The following is a 24,802-nucleotide window of genomic DNA, read 5'->3' as shown; positions in this document are numbered from 1 at the left end:
TTTTATTACAGAGATTAGAGCATGCCATTGGTATTAACCGCACTGCGCTGCAGTTGTTTGAATCATATTTATCTAATAGATTACAATTTGTTCATGTAAATGGGGAGTCTTCTTCACGGACTAGGGTTAATTATGGAGTTCCACAAGGTTCTGTGCTAGGACCGATTTTATTCACTTTATACATGCTTCCCTTAGGCAGTATTATTAGAAAGCATTGCTTAAATTTTCATTGTTACGCAGATGATACCTAGCTTTATCTATCCATGAAGCCAGAGGACACACACCAATTAGTTAAACTGCAGGAATGTCTTTCAGACATAAAGACATGGATGACCTCTAATTTCCTGCTTTTAAATTCAGATAAAACTGAAGTTATTGTACTTGGCCCCACAAATCTTAGAAACATGGTGTCTAACCAGATCCTTACTCTGGATGGCATTACCCTGACCTCCAGTAATACTGTGAGAAATCTTCAATGCGCATATTAAGCAAATATGTAGGACTGCTTTTTTGCATTTGCGCAATATCTCTAAAATTAGAAAGGTCTTGTCTCAGAGTGATGCTGAAAAGCTAATTCATGCATTTATTTCTTCTAGGCTAGACTATTGTAATTCATTATTATCAGGTTGTCCTAAAAGTTCCCTGAAAAGCCTTCAGTTAATTCAAGATGCTGCAGCTAGAGTAATGACGGGGACTAGAAGGAGAGAGCATATTTCACCCATATTGGCTTCTCTTCATTGGTTCCCTGTTAATTCCAGAAAAGAATTTAAAATTCTTCTTCTTACTTATAAGGGTTTGAATAATCAGGTCCCATCTTATCTTAGGGACCTTATAGTACCATATCACCCCAATAGAGCGCTTCGCTCTCAGACTGCAGGCTTACTTGTAGTTCATAGGGTTTTTAAGAGTAGAATGGGAGGCAGAGCGTTCAGCTTTCAGGCTCCTCTCCTGTGGAACCAGCTCCCAATTCGGATTAGGGAGACAGACACCCTCTCTACTTTTAAGATTAAGCTTACAACTTTCCTTTTTGAAAAAGCTTATAGTTAGGGTTGGATCAGGTGACCCTGAACCATCCCTTAGTTATGATGCTATAGACTTAGACTGCTGGGGGGTTTCCCATGATGCACCCAGTGTTTCTTTTTATTCACCTCTTTTTGCTCTGTATGCACCACTCTGCTTTTAATCATTAGTGATTGATCTCTGCTCCCCTCCATAGCATGTCTTTTTCCTGATTCTCTCTTCTTTTGTCACCAAGTGCTTGCTCATAGGGGGTCGTTTTGACTGTTGGGGTTTTTCTGTAATTATTGTATGGCTTTTGCCTTACAATATAAAGCTCCTTGGGGCGACTATTTGTTGTGATTTGTCACTATATAAATAAAATTGATTTGATTTTGATTTGATATCTAAGTGATGATCAATAATTAGATCATTGATCAACAATGATTTTGAGGATAGTGATCTTATGTTAATGAGACTCAGTCTAAGGACCTCAGTGGGGTTGACAGTTGAACTGTTTGGGTTTAGGGGTGGTTCCAGAGTAGCATATATAAGATGCCTAGAAGTAGGTTTGGGTTTAAGACATTCCTTGCGCGTTGTAGGTAGCAGACATGAAATCTTTGCTGTTGCTGGATCAACCACTGGGCCATCCTCAATTTCAACATCATCCAATATAGTAATGGGTATTAAGTTTGGAAAGCATATCCCTCTATGATTTTTATGGACACAACTACGAAAGCAGGCCACAGTCTCATCTTGTTGAAATTCCATCCCTGGCAAATAAACTGCACTATCACCATAGTGGATTTTCTGCACTAAATTTCCCACTAAGCTAATGGATTCCACACCCACATTTGTCATAAGCCTTGCAGGGTCTCTAATTACCTGCTCCGTGGCCTGCTGTAGATTCCTAATGTTACCCTCCCTGTAGAACTCTATGTTCGCAGACAAGATGGTGGCGCCTTCCCCAGTAGGGTGGAGGCCTTCCGGCATCTGCAAGCCACGGTGGCCCCAGAATGAAGGCCAGTTATCAATAAAGCTAAAGCCTTGCTGTCTACAAAACTGTGCCAGCCACCTATTTAATGATGTTAGCCTGCTAAACGCCTCATCAGTACCCCGGGAGGGGAGGGGACCAGAGACTATTAATCAATGCCGACACATCTTTCTGGCAACGTCACAAGTCCTCTCTATGTCCATTTTTGTGACCTCTGAGTGCTTCATCCTGATATCATTGGTGCCAATGTGAATAACTATGTGACTATATCTCATGTCATGTTCCTTCATCTGTCTTCCCTTCTGCAGCGTCAGCACCCTAAGATGAGATGCAGTGTCGGGAGCTCTGGCCCCAGGAATACATTTAACGTCAGCCGGCGTCTGTAACCTGACTTTGCGGGTGATAGAATCCCCTATCACTAAAGTCCGGTGTTTCGGCCTGGAGACAGGAGTGGAAGCCACCCGTGGGCTCAGAGAATTTACATCTGGCAAATCCAAGGGGGAGAATCGATTCACAGTTTGCACTGGTGAGTGTGGTCGGGGTGCCACAACCGGGCACCAAGCCCTACGGGGCTTCCTCTGCCTAGCCACAGTCCGAAAGCCGTCCTCCACAGCTGGCATTTCTAAGCTGAGCAAGTTCAAAGATGGCTAACCATGACCTGTTTTTACAGGACAAAATGTCACATTCTCTGCCCTGTCTTTATGCTGTGAATCATGCAAGTCTGTTTTTTTTTGGGGGGGGACAGTAGAGAGGCACTGTGACATCACTGGCTGGTCTCTCTCTCTGGCTGTCAATTTAACATGACGAAATCCGCTCTGGAACCGTTGTGTTTCTGTGTAACCTGATAACACCTCTGGAGTGATTTACAAGACATCTTGCGGACATCAGCGTGCATGAGAATCACACACGGTCAAAAGGTAACTTCCTCTCTTTTCGAAAGCTCATGTATGCACACACGCTTGCCCTCCCGCAGACCACGTTAAAAGGTAAATAAAATATTGTTCATGTTTGATTGACTGAGTTTATTCTGCAACATCATTATGAACATACTAAGGTAAATATATATCAGTGATACACAGATAACACAATTAAGCATAAATGCTTATTTTCATTGTGGTCTTTCTGAAATTATCACATGACAAAACAGAGGGGCTTGATTGAACATGTACAAATTGCAACTAAGACAGTCGGCTCTTATTCACGAATGTAAATAACAGTAAATGTATAATTATTTGTACTTAAGAACTTTCACTTTAATTCTTTATGGTTACTGGGCAAACAGTAATTTAATGCTTTAATCTATTCTCTTGATCTATTTATCTGTTACAGAATTCAGCTTTAATCATTATTGCTAGAAATCTTAGACAAAAGAACTTTCACTTTATTTCCTTATGGTTACTGGGCTAATGCTTTAATCTATGGCCTTTTATTGTGGGCAGTCTGAGGCACACCTGTGCACTAATCATGGTGTCTAATCAGCATCTTGATATGGCACACCTGTGAGGTGGGATGGATTATCTCAGCAAAGGAGAAGTGCTCATTATCACAGATTTAGACTGGTTTGTGAACAATATTTGAGGGAAATGGTGATACTGTGTATGTGGAAAAAGTTTTAGATCTTTGAGTTCATCTCATACAAAATGGGAGCAAAACCAAAAGTGTTGCAGTTATATTTTTGTTGAGTGTAGAGAGAGAGAGAGGATACCAATTAAACCATTGCAAATTACAAAGAAGACGATGCTCATACAGCCGAGGGTATTTTAGCATTGCGTTATATTTGAGTTTTATTTCACAATGATCCTACTGCATATTTGGTAAATAAAACATTTTTGATGTCAAATGTTGCAAAACTGTGTTGTAACAGGACTCCCCCCCCCCCCCCCCCCCCCCCCCCCAATCCAAATAACTTTGAAAACCAGATCATCTGGTCAAATCCCCATCACACCAGAAAATCACTGACGGGCCTTAGGCAAGTCCTTAATCCCCAAGTTGCTCCCAGGGTGCAGTTGCGCAACATGTGCAGCAGTGTGAATGTGAGGCATCATTGTAAAGCGCTTTGACCCTCTGCTTCAGATGGAAATGCTCAAGAGAATTGCAGTAGATTTACCAGTGTGTTTTATACTCAAGCTCCCAAATTTAATCCTCAAGAAAGTACTTGGGCAAGAAATGAAACATTTCAAAGGCAACAAGAGGTCAAATCGCTTTTCACTCTCAAATTTTGTCCTGATTTTGCATGATGTTAAATTGGTTCCATTTGTTGCTAAACCATTGGTGAAATTGCAGTGAGCTAAATTCTGGATGAAGCTTGGCATAGTTCTTCACCAAAGATGCCTGTTTAAAATGCTTTACAAACACATTTTAAAACATATTAGCCATGTTTAAATGAATGTTCGACAATTTAATCAACTGGAAACTTTTAGACTGCATTTAAACTGACAAAATGTAAATTTTACTTATTATTTTTTGTGGTGCTCTAAGTTATTCATTCATACTTTGCTAATCCTTTAATTAATTTAAAGTAACGAGTAACATATTTTCCAGGCCAGGGGTGGTGGCCAAGTGGTGAGTGTGCTTGGTTTCGGTGCGGAACGTTTCCGGTTCAAACCCCACCCCTGCCACATCTCTCCATGTAATGTGTAGTTGCATCAGGAAGGGCACACGGCGTGAAACTTGTGCCAAATCATCTTGCAGATTGGCAGACCTTGTATCTGCTGTGGCAACCCCGAGTGCAAACAAGGGAGCAGCCGAAGGGACTTACTTTTAATAACCTATTTTCCAGATAAGTTTCCTTTTTTTAATACTAGTTTGGAAGGTTGTGCAACTTGTATCACAAAGCGACTTATACTGGATTTAAAAAAAACCATTTAACCCCTTAACGCTTGAATTTATATAGCTGTATATAAAAAAGTTTTGTTTGTGTTTTTGCCTTTAAGTAGATGGTAAATAATGTTGAGATTATTAATTACACTTCTGCACAAAAAATAAATAGTAATTTTGGTATTTTGGTAATAATTTATGTTATGTTATAATAATAATGGTATGTTGCAAATTTGCAACAACAGGCATACTGGTCAATTTGGTATGTTGCATATTTGAGTCAAATATTGTAGCATATATGCAACAATAGGCGTTAAGGGGATAACTTCCATGACCACAAGATGCCACCATCTATATGTGTGACAAGCTGCTCCTGTACTAAATGAGGTACTGCAATTCACACTCCAGAGCAGAAGGTAGGAGTAAAATATCATTAAGTTGGATGCTTTTGCCATAAAATGAGAAGCAGCAACTCTGAATAAGAGAGGTGAGTGGGTTTTAATAAATCATGCTCTCAAACTGAAACATTATACTCTTGTATAAAAACAGGGACCATAACTTTCATACTACTTGATACAACAGTTGTTTAGACTGTGAGACAACAAAAACAGCAATGGCAAGTCAACTAGCCTAAGCTAATGTAAGGCTATTATCTTTTACAAATACCTTACAAAAGAGTTTTCAAACATTGGACATCACAGTCTCGTTTGAGGGCGGGCGCTAAAGGGGTAAAATATGACGCATATGATGTAATTTCTCTACTTCTGAGGAAAAACATGCCATTTTCTCCGAGTTTTTGGGCAAATTACACGCAAAGTGAAAATGCAAAGAAAAAGTGATAATGTGGTGGGACAGTGGACATGTGTTGCAGTTTGTTTATGACCCAGAGCACAAACATGTCGAAGCGGTTTTGCAGGCAAGAGAATACAGCTACACTGGTTAGCTGTGTAGACTAACACTTACCGACATGACATCTCCCATTCGCCTCGTCTTCCCTTCTCCACTGGGAACTGAACAAAAAAAACACTTTTCGCGACTGCTTCGGTGATTGCAGCCAAAAACAAAACGGTGCAGCATTTGTCCATGTGAAGATATGCTGTGTATATATTGCACAACAGGAGCAAGTCAAATCCCACGATATGACACAGGGTTCAAACGAGACTGCAGTGCCCCATCGCATTGAATACAGCCATTTTTATCTGTTCAATATCCACAAAAAGTAATTTACTCTGATTTTTGTCCCTAGTACAGTAACATTAATTAGCTCGTGAGCTTCTGCTCAGGAGCAGTTTGTGTATTATACAGTAAATAAGTAAAACAGGTGTTAAGTGTCAGCACGTTTCAAAAATAAATGTGACTTATAGATTGGTACAACTTATAGTCCATGGGCCAGAGGGGTCCACTGTGCACCCCCCGCCCCCCTTTCCAGAACTGACAAAACCACATTTTTTGTAGCTTAGTATGTGTACTTCATTTTATTACCTGATAACATGAAATAAACTGAAACTCAATATCTGATTTTGGACCTTAAACAAGCCCACATTACCGCAGATTTTGCCGGCCATTTTAGGGGTATGGGACATTCAAATGTCAATCAATCAATCAATCAATCAATTTTTTTATATAGCGCCAAATCACAACAAACAGTTGCCCCAAGGCGCTTTATATTGTAAGGCAAGGCCATACAATAATTATGTAAAACCCCAACGGTCAAAACGACCCCCTGTGAGCAAGCACTTGGCTACAGTGGGAAGGAAAAACTCCCTTTTAACAGGAAGAAACCTCCAGCAGAACCAGGCTCAGGGAGGGGCAGTCTTCTGCTGGGACTGGTTGGGGCTGAGGGAGAGAACCAGGAAAAAGACATGCTGTGGAGGGGAGCAGAGATCGATCACTAATGATTAAATGCAGAGTGGTGCATACAGAGCAAAAAGAGAAAGAAACAGTGCATCATGGGAACCCCCAGCAGTCTACGTCTATAGCAGCATAACTAAGGGATGGTTCAGGGTCACCTGATCCAGCCCTAACTATAAGCTTTAGCAAAAAGGAAAGTTTTAAGCCTAATCTTAAAAGTAGAGAGGGTGTCTGTCTCCCTGATCTGAATTGGGAGCTGGTTCCACAGGAGAGGAGCCTGAAAGCTGAAGGCTCTGCCTCCCATTCTACTCTTACAAACCCTAGGAACTACAAGTAAGCCTGCAGTCTGAGAGCGAAGCGCTCTATTGGGGTGATATGGTACTACGAGGTCCCTAAGATAAGATGGGACCTGATTATTCAAAACCTTATAAGTAAGAAGAAGAATTTTAAATTCTATTCTAGAATTAACAGGAAGCCAATGAAGAGAGGCCAATATGGGTGAGATATGCTCTCTCCTTCTAGTCCCCGTCAGTACTCTAGCTGCAGCATTTTGAATTAACTGAAGGCTTTTTAGGGAACTTTTAGGACAACCTGATAATAATGAATTACAATAGTCCAGCCTAGAGGAAATAAATGCATGAATTAGTTTTTCAGCATCACTCTGAGACAAGACCTTTCTGATTTTAGAGATATTGCGTAAATGCAAAAAAGCAGTCCTACATATTTGTTTAATATGCGCTTTGAATGACATATCCTGATCAAAAATGACTCCAAGATTTCTCACAGTATTACTAGAGGTCAGGGTAATGCCATCCAGAGTAAGGATCTGGTTAGACACCATGTTTCTAAGATTTGTGGGGCCAAGTACAATAACTTCAGTTTTATCTGAGTTTAAAAGCAGGAAATTAGAGGTCATCCATGTCTTTATGTCTGTAAGACAATCCTGCAGTTTAGCTAATTGGTGTGTGTCCTCTGGCTTCATGGATAGATAAAGCTGGGTATCATCTGCGTAACAATGAAAATTTAAGCAATACCGTCTAATAATACTGCCTAAGGGAAGCATGTATAAAGTGAATAAAATTGGTCCTAGCACAGAACCTTGTGGAACTCCATAATTAACTTTAGTCTGTGAAGAAGATTCCCCATTTACATGAACAAATTGTAATCTATTAGACAAATATGATTCAAACCACCGCAGAGCAGTGCCTTTAATACCTATGGCATGCTCTAATCTCTGTAATAAAATTTTATGGTCAACAGTATCAAAAGCAGCACTGAGGTCTAACAGAACAAGCACAGAGATGAGTCCACTGTCCGAGGCCATAAGAAGATCATTTGTAACCTTCACTAATGCTGTTTCTGTACTATGATGAATTCTAAAACCTGACTGAAACTCTTCAAATAGACCATTCCTCTGCAGATGATCAGTTAGCTGTTTTACAACTACCCTTTCAAGAATTTTTGAGAGAAAAGGAAGGTTGGAGATTGGCCTATAATTAGCTAAGATAGCTGGGTCAAGTGATGGCTTTTTAAGTAATGGTTTAATTACTGCCACCTTAAAAGCCTGTGGTACATAGCCAACTAACAAAGATAGATTGATCATATTAAGATCGAAGCATTAAATAATGGTAGGGCTTCCTTGAGCAGCCTGGTAGGAATGGGGTCTAATAAACATGTTGATGGTTTGGATGAAGTAACTAATGAAAATAACTCAGACAGAACAATCGGAGAGAAAGAGTCTAACCAAATACCGGCATCACTGAAAGCAGCCAAGATAACGATACGTCTTTGGGATGGTTATGAGTAATTTTTTCTCTAATAGTTAAAATTTTGTTAGCAAAGAAAGTCATGAAGTCATTACTAGTTAAAGTTAATGGAATACTCAGCTCAATAGAGCTCTGACTCTGTGTCAGCCTGGCTACAGTGCTGAAAAGAAACCTGGGGTTGTTCTTATTTTCTTCAATTAGTGATGAGTAGAAAGATGTCCTAGCTTTACGGAGGGCTTTTTTATAGAGCAACAGACTCTTTTTCCAGGCTAAGTGAAGATCTTCTAAATTAGTGAGACGCCATTTCCTCTCCAACTTACGGGTTATCTGCTTTAAGCTACGAGTTTGTGAGTTATACCATGGAGTCAGACACTTCTGATTTAAAGCTCTCTTTTTCAGAGGAGCTACAGCATCCAAAGTTGTCTTCAATGAGGATGTAAAACTATTGACGAGATACTCTATCTCCCTTACAGAGTTTAGGTAGCTACTCTGCACTGTGTTGGTATATGGCATTAGAGAACATAAAGAAGGAATCATATCCTTAAACCTAGTTACAGCGCTTTCTGAAAGACTTCTAGTGTAATGAAACTTATTCCCCACTGCTGGGTAGTCCATCAGAGTAAATGTAAATGTTATTAAGAAATGATCAGACAGAAGGGAGTTTTCAGGGAATACTGTTAAGTCTTCTATTTCCATACCATAAGTCAGAACAAGATCTAAGATATGATTAAAGTGGTGGGTGGACTCATTTACTTTTTGAGCAAAGCCAATTGAGTCTAATAATAGATTAAATGCAGTGTTGAGGCTGTCATTCTCAGCATCTGTGTGGATGTTAAAATCGCCCACTATAATTATCTTATCTGAGCTAAGCACTAAGTCAGACAAAAGGTCTGAAAATTCACAGAGAAACTCAGTAACGACCAGGTGGACGATAGATAATAACAAATAAAACTGGTTTTTGGGACTTCCAATTTGGATGGACAAGACTAAGAGACAAGCTTTCAAATGAATTAAAGCTCTGTCTGGGTTTTTGATTAATTAATAAGCTGGAATGGAAGATTGCTGCTAATCCTCCGCCCCGGCCCGTGCTACGAGCATTCTGACAGTTAGTGTGACTCGGGGGTGTTGACTCATTTAAACTAACATATTCATCCTGCTGTAACCAGGTTTCTGTTAGGCAGAATAAATCAATATGTTGATCAATTATTATATCATTTACCAACAGGGAATTAGAAGAGAGAGACCTAATGTTTAATAGACCACATTTAACTGTTTTAGTCTGTGGTGCAGTTGAAGGTGCTATATTATTTTTGAATTTTTATGCTTAAATAGATTTTTGCTGGTTATTGGTGGTCTGGGAGCAGGCACCGTCTCTACGGGGATGGGGTAATGAGGGGATGGCAGGGGGAGAGAAGCTGCAGAGAGGTGTGTAAGACTACAACTCTGCTTCCTGGTCCCAACCCTGGATAGTCACGGTTTGGAGGATTTAAGAAAATGTATATGTAGTTCTGTAAATAATTAAGCTAGAGTTACAAACTACCACTCAATATGTGGGTCTGGGTGTGTGCTTCACGGTGGTATGTGAGTTATGCAAATTAATTTAATTAGAGTGGCTCACCACAGGTCAGAAGGTTGAGTTTGGAGGGATTTGCTTAAAATCTGAAACCCCTATCTTCAGACAAGGATTGAACAAGTAAAATCTAATTTTTTTCACATTATCACATAGAATCCCATCTTATATTATGTGATCCCCCCCCCCCCAAAAAAATCAACCTTTCTCAAATATATTTATACAGCAGCTTTCTGTAACAACATAGAATGAGGCATACTTTATCAACATCAGAAAATGGGCCTTTTTATGAAAATCACATTTATCTGCAATAGACCTAAATGCACAATGTTTTCTAAATTATTTGGGGAATACAACAGTTTGTGTTTCAGTCAAAATCTTTTCTCAACAAATTATCTGCATTTTGGGCTTATGAACTATGAGGCATACATGCAGTGGGCAAAAATAGCACATTAACAATAATTTGTAACTCTAGCTTAATTATTCACAGAGCTACGGACATTTGAATGTCCCAAACCCCTAAAATGCCCGTCAAAATTTGCCGTCACGTGGGTTTGTTTAAGGTCCAAAATCGCATCCCAGTTTATTTCATGTTAGGTAAGTCCCTTTGGCTGCTCCCTTGCTTGCACTCGGGGTCACCACAGCAAGTCTGAGATGGATCTGCATTGAAAAGTTGAATTGGCACAAGTTTTACACCAGATCTCCTTCTTTACACAACTCCACATTGCATGGAGAAATGTGGCAGGGGTGGGGTTTGATCCAGGAACCTTCTGCACTGAAACCAAGTGCACTAACCACTTGGCCACCACTGGCAGGCAGTTTATTTCATGTTAACAGGTCTTACAATGAAGTACAGATACTAAGCTACAAGAAATATGTTGTTTCGTCAATTCAGAAGGGGGGGGGTGCACGGTGGGTTTTTATCTCTCATCATGAAGGATTTTTTTGGCAAATGCAGCTAATACTCCAGTGTGACTTCAAGTCCAAAATACACTTTATATGAATCTGTGTGTAAAACACCCTCAAGTTACGGTTTGTCAGCACTTTGAGCTGATTGATGGATTTAAATGTCTTGCTGTTGCTGCTCGCCACTTCATTAACACTTTGAAGAATGGATTTAAAAGAAACACTCTTTCAATTTGGACGTGATGTTTAAATGTCCCCCCCCCCCGGTCCCATTCATACCAGTTTTTTCTCGACCCCTGCCTTAACTCCTTCTCTTTCTTTTTTTTCCACTGTGTTCTTGCTTTGCTGTTTCTGGCTCTGTGGCGACAGGTTGTAAACCAGAAGGCCAATTTCTGCTGTCACTGGAGCCACTTAGGCTTCCATTGCTGCACCTGAGGGCCACGCGACTTTAAACTGTGGGCTGAATAAAGCATTTAACTCTCCGTGTCCACTCGCCCAGCCTTAAAACCTGCACCCACTTCATTTTAGCCAGTTTGCACTCTGTCATCATTTATTTATTTTTGTGTGCTGCACAGACGACGCCTGGTGACAGTCGTAAAGGTCACAGGGTGCGTTGGCTACAGATGGAAAATACAAGATATGGCAAATAAAATAAAGCAAGTGTATACAGTATGAAATGTTGAGATGTTTATGAAAATAATAATCTAGCTGCAGATGATCATTTGCTGAACTCTGCTCTCCAGTCCTTGATTGGGACTTGGTTACTGTTGACTGAAAGGACTCTTCCTCATTTTTTTAACCTGGGCTTTATTTTTACAAGTTGTGGATTCATCTTGTGACTCAGGACAATAAATAATTTTATTCTGCACATTATTGATTTAGAGCGCAAACACAATCATGGGGAAAACTTAAAATACTCTAAGAACTGCATCAACTTGTTTTTTTTAATATGTATAATGATACTACAAAAAGTCAACTACTACATGAAATAAATGATCTCTTGCAGAAAAATAAATGACTTATAAAATATACAAATAGTAAACTGATAACATCAAAGATTAGTTTATACTTGAGAAGTGACATCTTTGACGTTAAACATTTACTACAGATTTCTAAATAATTAGTGAATGTAATTACTGTATTTTCTAGAGTGTAACTTGAATTTTTTTTTATTTATTTTATTTACTAGTTTCGGAGGTCCTGCGACTTAAACTCCTGTGAGATTTATCACACATTCATTATTAATAATATTTAGAATGACTGTTTATATTGGACTTTCCCAGGAATCAAAGCACTGCACAAAATCTTGAATAATAAAAGAATAAATGCCAATAATACAGAGTACACAACAGCATCAGTGCGCAAAGATCATCGGCTGCCACCTTCCCAGCCTGGAAAACATCGTCACATCCTGCTGCTCCAGGAGATGCTGCAGGTCAGCAAAGTCCCACACCAACCTTTAACACTCAACAGCACTGGATTCTTTGTCCCCAGTGTTCACAATCACTGCCCTAAATGTTGACAGCCACTTTTGAACTGTACTGTATTCATATGTATGTATATATATATATATGTATATATATATGTGTGTATATATATGTGTATATACGTGTGTATATATATGTGTATATACGTGTATATATATGTGTATATACGTGTATATATATATGTGTATATACGTGTATATACGTGTATATATATATGTGTATATACGTGTATATATATATGTGTATATATATATATGTGTATATACGTATATATATGTGTATAAGTATTTGAACACCCTACGGTTTTGCAAGTTCTCCCTCTTAGAAATCATGGAGGGGTCTGAAATTTTCATCTTAGGTGCATGTCCACTGTGAGAGACATAATCTAAAAAACAATTCTGGAAATCACAATGTATGATTTTTTTTTTTTATAATTTATTTGTATGTTACTCCTGCAAATAAGTATTTGAACACCTACCAACCAGCAAGAATTCTGTCTCACACAGACCTGTTAATTTTTCTTTAAGAAGCCCTCTTATTCTGCACTCTTTACCTGTATTAATTGCACCTGTTTGAACTTGTTACCTGTATAAAAGACACCTGTTCACACACTCAATCAATCACACTCCAACCTGTCCACCATAGCCAAGACCAAAGAGCTGTCTAAGGACACCTGGGACAAAACTGTAGACCTGCACAAGGCTGGGATGGACTACAGGACAACAGGCAAGCGGCTTGGTAGAAGACAACAACTGTTATGTTTATTTATTAGAAAGTGGAAGAAGCACAAGATGACTGTCAATCTCCCTCGGTCTGGGATTCCATGCAAGATCTCACTTTGTGGGATAAGGATGATTCTGAGAAAGCTCAGAACTACACGGGAGGACCTGGTCAATGACCTGAAGAGAGCTGGGACCACAGTCACAAAGATTACATTAGTAACACATGATGCTGTCATGGTTTAAAATCCTGCAGGGCAGCAAGGTCCCCCTGCTCAAGCCAGCACATGTCCAGGCCCATTTGAAGTTCACCAGTGACCATCTGGATGATCCAGAGGAGGCATGGGAGAAGGTCATGTGGTCAGATGAGACCAAAATAGAGCTTTTTGGAATCAACTCCACTTAACATGTTTAGAGGATGAGAACAACCCCAAGAAAACCATCCCAACCGTGAAGCGTGGGGGTGGAAACATCATACTCTGGGGGTGCTGCAAAGGGGACAGGACGACTGCACCGTATTGAAGGGAGGATGGATGGGGTCATGTATTGCGAGATATTGGCAAACAACCTCCTTCCCTCAGTAAGAGCATTGAAGATGGGTCATGGCTGGGTCTTCTAGCATGACAATGACCCCAAACACACAGCCAGGGCAACTAAGGAGAGGCACCGTAAGAAGCATTTCAAGGTCCTGGAGTGGCCTGGTCAGTCTCCAGACCTGAACTCAATAGAAAATCTTTGGAGGGAGCTGAAACTCCAAACCTGAAAGATCTAGAGAAGATCTGTATGGAGGAGTGGACCAAAATCCCTGCTGCAGTGTGTGAAAACCTGGTGAAAAACTACAGGAAACGTTTGACCTCTGTAATTGCAAACAAAGGCTACTGTACCAAATATTAACATTGATTTTCACAGGTGTTCAAATACTTATTGCAGCCGTAATATACAAATAAATTATTAAAAAAATCATACATTGTGATTTCCGGACTTTTTTGTCTCTCACAGTGGACATGCACCTAAGATGAAAATTTCAGACCCCTCCATGATTTCTAAGTGGGACAACTTGCAAAATTGCAGGGTGTATTTTCCTCACTGTGTGTGTGTGTGTGTGTGTGTGTGTGTGTATGTATGTATATATATATATATATACATACATACATACACACACACCGTCATTTCCGGACTATAAGCTGCTTTGAACACTGCAGCTTAAATAATGATGCGGCTAATTTATGGGTTTTTACAGGCTTTCTCATAAGTTGAAATACGTCGAGATTGATGCTGTGCGCTGATTGGCTGAAAGCTGCAATCCTCTGCAGCGTAAATTCACACAAAGTAAATATAAAGTGTTACCTGTGTTACATATATTTGTGTTCAATTATGGTTTTATTTGTTTTCTGTTCTTTTGGTATTAAGGGTTATACTTTTAGTTTCATTCTTATTCTCACTTTCCTTTGTTCTCTCTTGGTATGTGCATGTAGAACTGGATTTAACCAGTTTGTACCACTTAGGATAAAGAGAGTTAAGTTACAATTATAAATCATATGTCTCCCGTTATTGCGCAGGCCTGGGGCAGGGGGATGGACATCCCTTGAATGCCCACGGGGGCCAGTAACAGAAGGATTTTGCGAAATAAGGTCCGCCTCTGTTACGCATATGTAATCCTGTATAAAAACTGCTTATATCTATTGTCCGGGATTTTGTAAGAGCGGATCTTGTCCGTAAGAGAAGTTCTTGCAGGGCCCAGGCCTGATTATTTTTGCTGTGACTTTGATTAAATTTAAAAGTGCAGAATAGTTCGAGCTTGTGCTTTGTAAGGGGCAATATTATGGAAAGAACTGGGGGAAGAATTAACACCTGTTTTAGTGGATTCATCAGCACATCCTGAAGAAAAAATATCCACATAAAGTCTCCTGATTGTGGAAAACAACGTCTGAAAATACTTTAATTCCTTGTCGTGGTTGAAGAAAAGTTCCTCTGGCACTTTGCATCGCAGTTGCGCCGTCAGATCAGTCAGTGGAGCTTCTGTCTCTCCCCCTTCCCCACTACGTCGCTGTCTTTGCGCTACAAGTTAAAAAAGTCACAGCGCCTCATTAACATCTCATTTACCACAGACACCAGGTGATCCTGGCTGTAGGCGATGAAATTATCTCGTGATCCACAAAGGAAGAAAAAAAAGTTAAGTTAAGCAGTTCTCTCTGTGTAGCAGAGGCGCCGCGTGCCACCGTGCGACATGCTGGGCATGAAACACCTTCAGGAAATAAAACATTTGTGGTACGTATTTAATTTAAAGTTTCTGTGTAAATATCTCATGTTACAACGTGTAGACCTGTGGCTTATGGACAAGTGCGGCTGATTTATGTACTTTTTTTTTCTTTTTAAACTTGGTGGGTACGGCTTATATTCAGGCGCGCTCTGTAGTCTGGAAATTACGGTGTGTGTGTGTGTGTGTGTGTGTGTGTGTATATATATATATATATACACACACACAACAGAGAAGCCTACATGGATAATTTAATTTAAGCATATAATTGATATACAAAACCCTTGTGATTGTATCTATATTGTTGCGTGCTGCCTTTCCTTACCGTTTGCATTCTGTGACTATTAGACTACTACACGTTTGGCTAACAGTGAGTTTTCAGTATGAGCTAATACTATTGTTTAAAACCAGATTAATATCTCAGCAGCTCGCTCTTCAAATTGCTGCCAATTATGCAAGTAGTCAAGAGGCCGTTCAGGGCGTTTTGATGGACTGAGCTCAAACAACTGGAAAGATGGAAGATGAGGCGGCAACAATGAGAAATCATCGCTGGTGAAATTAAAAACGCCACGTGTCGATGCACTTTGTTTTGTCATCTGCCCGTATCTTTGTAGATTATCACGATAACATCCAGCCAGAAAGACAATCAGCTTTTGTTTTTTCCCACAAATACATTTCCACCTGCCAAAAAAAAAAAATACAACCCTGGGGAAAATAAACAGCATTTGTTGCAAAGCTTCTCGTTTTTAACTCCTTTTGCATCATTGGTACATTTGCCATCGCTGTGGGTGCCCCCCCCCCCTCTCTCTCTCTTTCTTTCTCTTTCTCTCTCTCTCTCTCTCTCTCTCTCTCTCTCTCTGGACACAGTTTCAAAGCGTGATCTGATCTCCATGTAATGGGAGAGTAATAGGCACTTTGCCTTGATTGGTTGGTAATTTGGGAGAGCTATGCACAGGTGCAATTTGTAATATTTTCAGTAAATTTAATTTCTTTCTCTTCCTCTCTCTCTCGCTCTCTTTTTTTGTCCTCTGCAGTGCTTAACTCAAATAGCTTTTTATCTTCGCTCTCATCACGTCTCAAATCTGTCCTGACTCTTTTTCCTTTCCCTTTATTCAACACATTCTTTCCCTTTCTGCTCCTTTCCTTTCTTTTCATTTACTTTCTCTCTCCTCCCTCCTCAGCGCTTGCACACAATCTCTTTCTTCCTTCTGTCGCCCTCCCTTTTTTGACTCGCTCGCTCGCTCTCTTTCTCCCCTCGTTTTATTGATGTACGCTCAGGCGCCCATTAGAGCTCCCTTTTTCCCTCTAGTGGAAATTGCAGCATGTTAATTTTCACACAAATTACGGCAATAGCAGGTATCTCTATTTGATACATTATAGCAGGAGCAATCAGAGATAATTGAGTGCCTTTCAGAGGGAGACGGCTGCATTCACTGCCGACTCAAAGCTGCCCCATTATCGCCTAATCGCTCTTTAAACACTGAATTTTGCTGAACAAAAATTCTTGTCATAATTTTGCTTAAGTGTATTTGGAAATCACAGTCCTTTGAGCGAGGATAATTGAAATCAAATCTCTTTCACTGGAGCTGACATTTCTACATTTCCCCCAATTGAAATTAATTTCAAAAATTGAGCATGAATATCTTCAAATAGCAGGCAATTATGCCTTTCAATAGGGAGAAATTACCGGTGCTGAATCGTTGGAGGCTTGCAGGCGAGAGCACCAGTTAAATGCCTTTGTTTCCCGCCGTGTTTGCCTAGTAAAGATTTACATATATTGACTCATTATGGTGTCTTGTGAAGCTGATCGGCATGACGGGGGAAAAAAGAACTGCAATAGCGCTCATTGCATCTAAAATGCTTGAGAGTTTCAAAGCCTTGTGGCCTCACAGCTGAGGAGAAATGTTTGTTTCTCTCTGTCCTTCGTCTTTCCTCGGCCCCTCTCTTTCTGCAGCTGCAGTCATCTGAATATTGTAGGTTCCATATTTACAAAGTGATGTTTGCAGCAGAGCTGGAGAAGATTCAGGCAAAGTGTGTAGCACTGAGGCCTTGTTTGTGTTACTTCTGCAGGTGTATTTTCAGCCTTTAAATGGTGGTGTTTTTTCAACACTTTCCCATCTGCTCTACAGGGGTAGCCATCAGTGGTGGGCTGATGGTCTAGAGGTGGCTTTTGTGCTTCAGGTCAGTTTGGGTTTGAGAGATTCAGTTGTCACTGCAGTGTAATTCTTGTCTTTAGGTCTTGGGTTCTTGGCTTATGAGATCAAGAGATGCCTGGAGTTGTGACATCCCTGGTCCGAGGTGTCTGGAGACACCAGTCATGTTGCAGAAGAACAAAGAGCCTAACTGTTTAGGGTCCCGGTCTTACTGTATGCTTGTGAGGCAATGCTTGAATGTTTCTGGTACTAGGTATCTCTGGAGGCTCTTGTTGGGTTCTCATGCATTATGGGGGCTTTAGTTGCAGCTTGCAGGGCCTGTCTAAGTGGACGGGTGATCCTCCCTTTGACGAATAGCCAGTTTCCACGCTATCATTTGAGGTTACAGAATAGGAACGCTGCACCTATCACAGGTATTGGAAATTCCAGTCGAGCCCTCATGCTGCGACAAGGAGGAAGGATCGGGTGTTGAGGTGTTCTAGCATCCATGTGGTTGCTGGAGGATGCTTGGGTACTGCTGGAATGACTGTGTCTCAGAGTTAATTAGAGAGACTTAATGCATTGTGATGGAATGTCAGTTGCGATATTTTGGACACCTGGTGTGTTTCTATGGCCAGTCGCCATTTCACAGTTGTGAATCTCGCTGCACCTCGCAGCCGTGACTCATGCAGGAGGTCATTTTCAGCAGAGTTCCAGTTCGGGGCACAATGTAAACAAACCTAACAACAAGACAACATCAGGGCACAGTAGAAGTCCATCACAGATGCTACACCTCCTCTAGATAACCCTCTCAACTTGGGAGAACGTGTCATTATCATAATTGCACGTGAACTTGCTGGATCAGTGCCATCCACATCCTCACTAGCCATTGTTTGCATGCACTGTGAGACACCGGAACTCTGCTGGTGCCGCGGTGCATTCTGGGAAGCACAAGGGGCTGCCAGGGGGATCATGGGAAACATTAAAGTGCTGAATACTCCAGCATGCAGATGCTTCACTGATGAGGACCCAAGCAACTGGAAAAAGCCATGGATATGCCTACATTTCACCTGCCTATGGTAGACAGATGGGCTGGTAGTCATTGCCACTCAGGACATTGCATACACTCCCAGGCCTTACCCAACTTGACAGCTCGGGTCACCAAACATTTGAAATCGAGGACTCATGTATGTGTTACAATGTAGCTACAACATTCAATGTTTGAAATTCTCCGTATCTTCAATATGTCATTGTGGTACCACTTCAGGTGTTTCTGTGGTCATTCAATATGCTTCTCATTCCCTTTGAAAGAATTCAGTTGAAATGGTTTGGGCATCGTATTAGGGAAATCTCACACCCTCTTGAGATGTTTGGACACTTCCGAACGGAAACCCAGAACATGCTAGAGAGGCTATACATCTCAGATGACTTGGGAACCCTTGGAGTGTCCCACGGTATTTTGCTTGGGAAGATGACCAGCTCTGCTACCATCTTCCCATATAAATTTTGGAAAATTGATGTGGAGAGAAAGTCCTCCCCAGGCCCTGAGGGACACCAAACTGGTTCTGATCCTCAGAGATTATAGCATGAAATGTTTGAGAATCCACGGCTCTCCTTGGATGGCACACATGTTCATTGTTGGTCACCTCCCAGTCAAGACTGGTACCCATTTACAACCGGGTGGACTAGAGGAAGACAGATGATCGTGTCTTGTTCAAGGACACATACAGGTGGCCTGAAGCGGTTCCACTTGGAATTGAGCTCTTGTCTACAAGTTGGTAGTCCAAATGGATGGACAGAGCATAAGAGTTCTGATGTGATGACACCATGTTGTAGCCATGGCAACACTCAACATTACTGCAACCCCCCCCCCCCCCCCCACATAAACACACAACAAAATAGTGTATTTCTTTATTTCTTCTGCACATGCCACACCCATGTTCTTCTTCACTTTCACATGTGCCCAGATTTATTTCTGCTTTGTCTTTAATGTCTTTCTGTATGTTTGTGCCCATGTACATGCATTGGGTGGCAGCCATTCAGGGACAAGGGGGGGAGGCAAAGGAGCAAGGGGGTTCGTGGTGGTGGTGGGGTGGGGTGGGGGGGGTCCTGCACTCCCAGGAGAGAGGCAATTTCACAGCTGGTTTGCTCCTCAGGCAGTCAGGCTGAAAATGCTTCAGATTTGTGGAGCAAATTGAAATGGTGTCAGTGCGGGAACAAAGCGGCGAGCTGAATGACGAGGTAGGCGTGTGTGGGAGAGAGAGAGCGAGGTAGGGTTGAGGGGGCTCTAAATTCAATAACAACCCTGTTACATTTAGGCCACGCGTTTCTGACACCTGTCAGTCAAATCACCACCGGGGCGGGGCCCGCCCACAATCAACATTTTATTGTTTGAATGTGGAGTGCCACGTGTGTTTTATTTTCCAGACGGAGAAGTGTGATGTGTGCTGTTTGCACCGGCCGAGCTTGTTCAACCTTGGCAACCGTAACCGAGGCTCCATTATGGGATGTGCATGGTTTGGTTGTTGACTAGGCAGCGCTTCAACGGTCAACAGCTGCGGTGCCATGTGGGCCGGCGTAGAAAGCCATTAAACACACATCGCATAGTTTGCATTTAGCTGCATTAGATGCTCTTGGCACTTGATTACGCCGCTGCGGTAAAAACTGAAATTACAATTACTCCGGCTGCCGATTGGCAGGTATAATGGCACACGCAGATACTGACACAGGGATTGTCAGGAGATTCTTCCTGGCGGTAATAATAAAGCACTCGGCGCACACCTGATGGCAGTGTGGGGTCGGGGCTTAGCGTGCCCTCTCCAGCGTAGTTGGGAAATGACGAGCCAATAACTGCAATTAAACATGCAGTATAATGGCTAATCAAATTGACAGCCTCGGCTGTTCGCATGCCTCTCTCACAATGGCTTATCACAACAAACTATTATGAGGGAGGGTATTTCAGGCCTGATCCCCTTCTCTTCCTCTGTCTTCCTGTCTTCTCCATCTCTCCCTTCTTTCTCTCTTTATTCTCTCTTTTTTCCCTCTCCCTCGCTTACCCTCCCACCACGCTTGTCTCGCTCATCCTCTCAGTCTCGCTCTCCCTCCGCCAGGCTGTCGTGGGGCTCCAGTTAATTGCAGTGGAGATTAACAAACCAAGCAAATTTGTTTTCTTGCTTTAGTTTGTTGCGGAGAGAGAGAGAGAGAGAGGAAGGGAGATGTTTTCTCGGAGGTTTGCGCGTACAAATGAGTGCACATTTGCAGGGCTGCAACTGCAGGATGTCTACAAAGACCTAAAAAACATTAAGTTGACTTATTTTAAAATCTGGCAGCAAATCATCTTCAATGTTTCAGTGTTAAAACCTACACACAGGTAGAATAAGACTGGTACAGGCAAGTTGTGTTCATCATAATGAGCAAAATCAAAACAGCCTGCTTTTTTTTGAAGAAGAAGAAGAAGAATAGTGGTGCTGCTTAGCTAAAATTGTGATAAAAATTGTTCATTTGGTGATAAAAAGCATGGAATTTGGCACACACATTCTAAATGAACTAATGTTTATTTTCAGATATGGAGCCATCCTGGAGCTGACCTCTGATGAGCTACAGAGGTCAATAAAGAATTACATAAGGGTCAAAATATAAAAATGCTCCAATCATGTTGAAAACTATACCACATTATTTGTCTGATCATAAAGATTACAAAAAAGTATAGTTTGGACTATCTATGACTGAATTCAATGAGGTTATGGGGTAAAAACAGCAAAAATGGTGACAAAGGTCAGGTTTAGGTTGTACAGGGGTCAAAAGTTAAAGTTGCTCCAATTTTGGTAAAAAAAAAAAAAAAATGTATGCACATTATTGGTTGAGTTAATAGCATTTTTAAAAAGAATAGTTTGCACCATGTGTCATGCTTAGTTATCATGTTACAGGGTAACTAACATACGTTATCGAATCCAATGAACATCAACCTTGTTTGACCTTTACTTTGGAGACCAAGCATTCAACACAGTCAGAACTATTCCATTTATTAATCCTTTTATTTCAACCAATTTGCATCACTTTTTACCAAAATTGGAGCAACTTTTCATCATGATTAGAGCATTTTTAAATTTTGACCCCTGTGTAATTCTTTGACCCTTGTAGCTCATTAGAGGTCAGCTCCGGGATGGCTCCATATCTGAAAATAAAAACTAGTTAATTTAGAATATGTGTGCCAAATTCCATGCTTTTATCGCAAAATGAACAATTGTTTTGCTATGCCGCCCCACGAGAAGGGAAAGTGACGAGTACCACACGTTTGACAGAATCTAATCTTGGAAATCTTGCAAACATAAGGTACAACAGGTGTATCCTACATGGCCCAAGCAGTCTTATGAGCCATTATGTGAATTCACTCCCCCCACCAAGACAAAACAGTTGGTAAATTTAAAAAAGGGCAAAAATGCACTTTTCTGGTCCATATGTACAATTGGAAATAAGTTCTTTCATCTTCTCCCTTCAGGTCTTTACAGCAGATCCGATATTGATCCAAATGTTGATTTGGCACTAATATTTACACCAGATGCCCTTCCTGACGCAACTCCACATTTTGTGGAGAGTGGCCAGGGGTGTGGCCTTGAACTGGGAACCTTCCGTTCTGCAAACGAGCGCACTAAGCCCTTGGCCAGCACCTTGGTCTTAAGTGGGGCATTGGTCCACTCTGTCTATGACTTTGATCATGACCTCCTTGCACTCCAGTGCTGGGTTCTCTGCCTCAGGATACATGGTGGTACCAGTTCAGAGGTTGCCGACTTTTACCCTAGTGGACAGTCTCGGGTCTGGCATTGGTTCTCATGCTCTGCTGAGCTTTGGGGATTCTTTCCTATTTAACCCAGTGCTGAACTCAACCCCAGGGGATGAGGCACATTGGTGTGTGCTGGAGGATTGCCGACTCTTGGCTTAGTGGGCAGTTTCAGGTGGAGTGTTGACCTACCCTCTCTGGAGAATTAGGATGATGCCTTCCTCCTTGGTCCAGTTCCCTGGCCTCAGTAGCTGTGGTGGTTTGGGTTTTAGGGTGGCCAGCTTTTGTCCTAGAGGGCAGTCTCAGGTGGGGTATTGACCTGTCATCTCTACAAAGTTTGGGGACATCACGTGTCTGTCGTTGGGACCAGGCCTCTGTCCTACACCTTTCACTCACAGATCCAATCTGCTCCCATATGCAAGGTATTCAGGGGCACATCTTTAAAGGGTGGCTGGTCTGCGTTTACCAAGATCACTCCCTGCCTCCTGTTGATGCAAGGTACTGATCCCATCATTGCGTGTGTGCTTTGCCTTTGGTGCCTGCTGTATTGGGGGGCTCCCTGTAAGGCCGCGTGGCCCCATGTGCCTCGCAGCCTTGGGGAAAGATGGCCCTGAAGTACCTCATGTCTCATTCCATCAATCATCAGAGTGGGGACGGAAAAGATTTAGGTGGGATAAGACTGAGTCATGATGTGAGCTAATGTGATTTAAACTTTTGTTTTTTCTTTTTGTTTTTCTCTCGACAGTACTCAGAGAAGGCCTTGTACAGCCAGCTCTGCTTCTACAGATTCATCTTCGACTGGGACCATGCCTTCATCAAACTGAACAGTGATGAAAAAGGTAAGAACACGCACATCACCTCATAGCAACACAGTTCTGGGTTCATATCCAGCCTGATGTCTTTCTGTGTGGAGTTTTCATCTTCTGGTGTCTCCTCATTTGTTCTTTCTGGGTACTCTGGTTCTCTCCCACAGTTGCAAAGAGACACAAGTTAGGCTCAGTGGTTCTGACTCTGGCGGTGAATGGTTGCCTGTATGTTTTGGGGCTGGGTGGTATATCTAGATTATCAGTGATACAGATATATTTTAGAAGTACGTATGTAAATGGAACATAATCATAATACCGGTGTAGTTTAATGTCGCGTTATGGAGGTTATGGATGTTGCGTGCAGGGGGAAAGCTTTGGCCTGCCGCTTCTTCTTCTGTGGTTTTGAAGCTTCACTGCTAGCAGAGTTCAGCAGAGATGAATAAAATCTAGCAATGCAGGTATGTACTGATAAAAAAAAAAAAAAATCTAAGGATTTTTCACCGGACTGGCGTAGGGTAGTGTACAATTTCGAAGGCAAAGTGTACACTAGCTCAGTGTTATGTAGACTTGCAAACAGTATCAGAGTGTTGCATAGACTTGCGTAGAACACTGGATGCAGTGCTCTTTGCCAAATGTCTATGAAAAAATTAAACATGTTTAATTTTTTGCGTCCCATTTCGCGGACCCCTTTGCATCCCTCAGTCTATTGCCACATTGGACCGCATAAATTCCGCGTAGTCGGTACACTGCATTATAGTTTTTTTCCCCTTTTCTGCACAGAGAAAGTTTCAGTCATAGTGAGAAGAGGAAGTGATGAGACAGAGTGCGACAGCCTTAACGTAAATAAAACTTCATCAGGCAAACAAAATGTTTTGTAATTGTATCACAGCGGTTAAGCTAAAAATCACAAATATAGACAAATGGCAGCAGGTTTCGAGCCTAATGTGTTCAATGTCACTCGTACATTCTGCTTCGTAGCTGTAGAGGCAATCAGGATCTCTTATTCGGCTACTCTGTCTCTCCTTTTTTCTTTTTTTTCTTTTTTTTTTTACAACTTTGTTGAACACACAAACACAGAACAATTAACAAACACATGCCAGGCGGCCACACACAACCAGTAATAAATTATTTACATACAAATCAGAAACCAAATAAGAAAACATCAACACTGAATTATGTTACAAAGAACAGAGTAAAAACATAAACCTTGAGAATAGAATTGTCTTTATCGTCATTGTATGGGGTGGGGGGGTTACAGCAGAGCTACTGTGTACCACAAAAGAAACAAGACATCTTATACACCACAAAAGTCGTTTAAAATTAAATATGTACTATATATATATATATATATATATATATATATATATGTATGTATGTATATGTATGTATGTATATGTATGTATGTATATGTATATACGAGGGCTGTCCATAAAGTATAGGTCCTTTTTATTTTTTTCAAAAACTATATGGATTTCATTCATATGTTTTTACGTCAGACATGCATGAACCCTCGTGCGCATGCGTGAGTTTTTCCACGCCTGTCGGTGACGTCATTCGCCTGTGAGCACTCCTTGTGGGAGGAGTCGTCCAGCCCCTCGTCGGAATTCCTTTGTCTGAGAAGTTGCTGAGAGACTGGTGCTTTGTTTGATCAAAATTTTTTCTAAACCTGTGAGACACATCGGAGTGGGCATGGTTCGAAAAATTAAGCTGGTTTTCAGTGAAAA

At 41.3% G+C, this 24,802-nt stretch overlaps 1 protein-coding gene and 1 long non-coding RNA gene across 2 annotated transcripts in view; both read left to right on the top strand.

Moving 5' to 3' along the window:
- pola1 (polymerase (DNA directed), alpha 1) overlaps window positions 1–24,802 on the top strand; it is a 159,659-nt gene that overhangs the window by 102,617 nt on the left and 32,240 nt on the right. Inside the window, 1 exon segment of the mRNA XM_034181311.1 lies at window positions 23,018–23,111. Within this exon segment, the coding sequence (XP_034037202.1) occupies window positions 23,018–23,111 (94 nt within the window).
- LOC117531679 lies at window positions 3,692–18,985 on the top strand. Its single transcript, XR_004566707.1, has 3 exons — window positions 3,692–3,771; window positions 18,319–18,321; window positions 18,975–18,985. It is a non-coding gene; the product is annotated as an uncharacterized LOC117531679 (long non-coding RNA).

This window comes from Thalassophryne amazonica, chromosome 1 (genome assembly GCF_902500255.1).
Source record: "Thalassophryne amazonica chromosome 1, fThaAma1.1, whole genome shotgun sequence".
NCBI lineage: Eukaryota > Metazoa > Chordata > Actinopteri > Batrachoidiformes > Batrachoididae > Thalassophryne > Thalassophryne amazonica.
The sequence above is the reverse complement of the archived record's forward strand: the minus strand, read 5'-3'. Positions and strand labels throughout refer to the sequence as shown.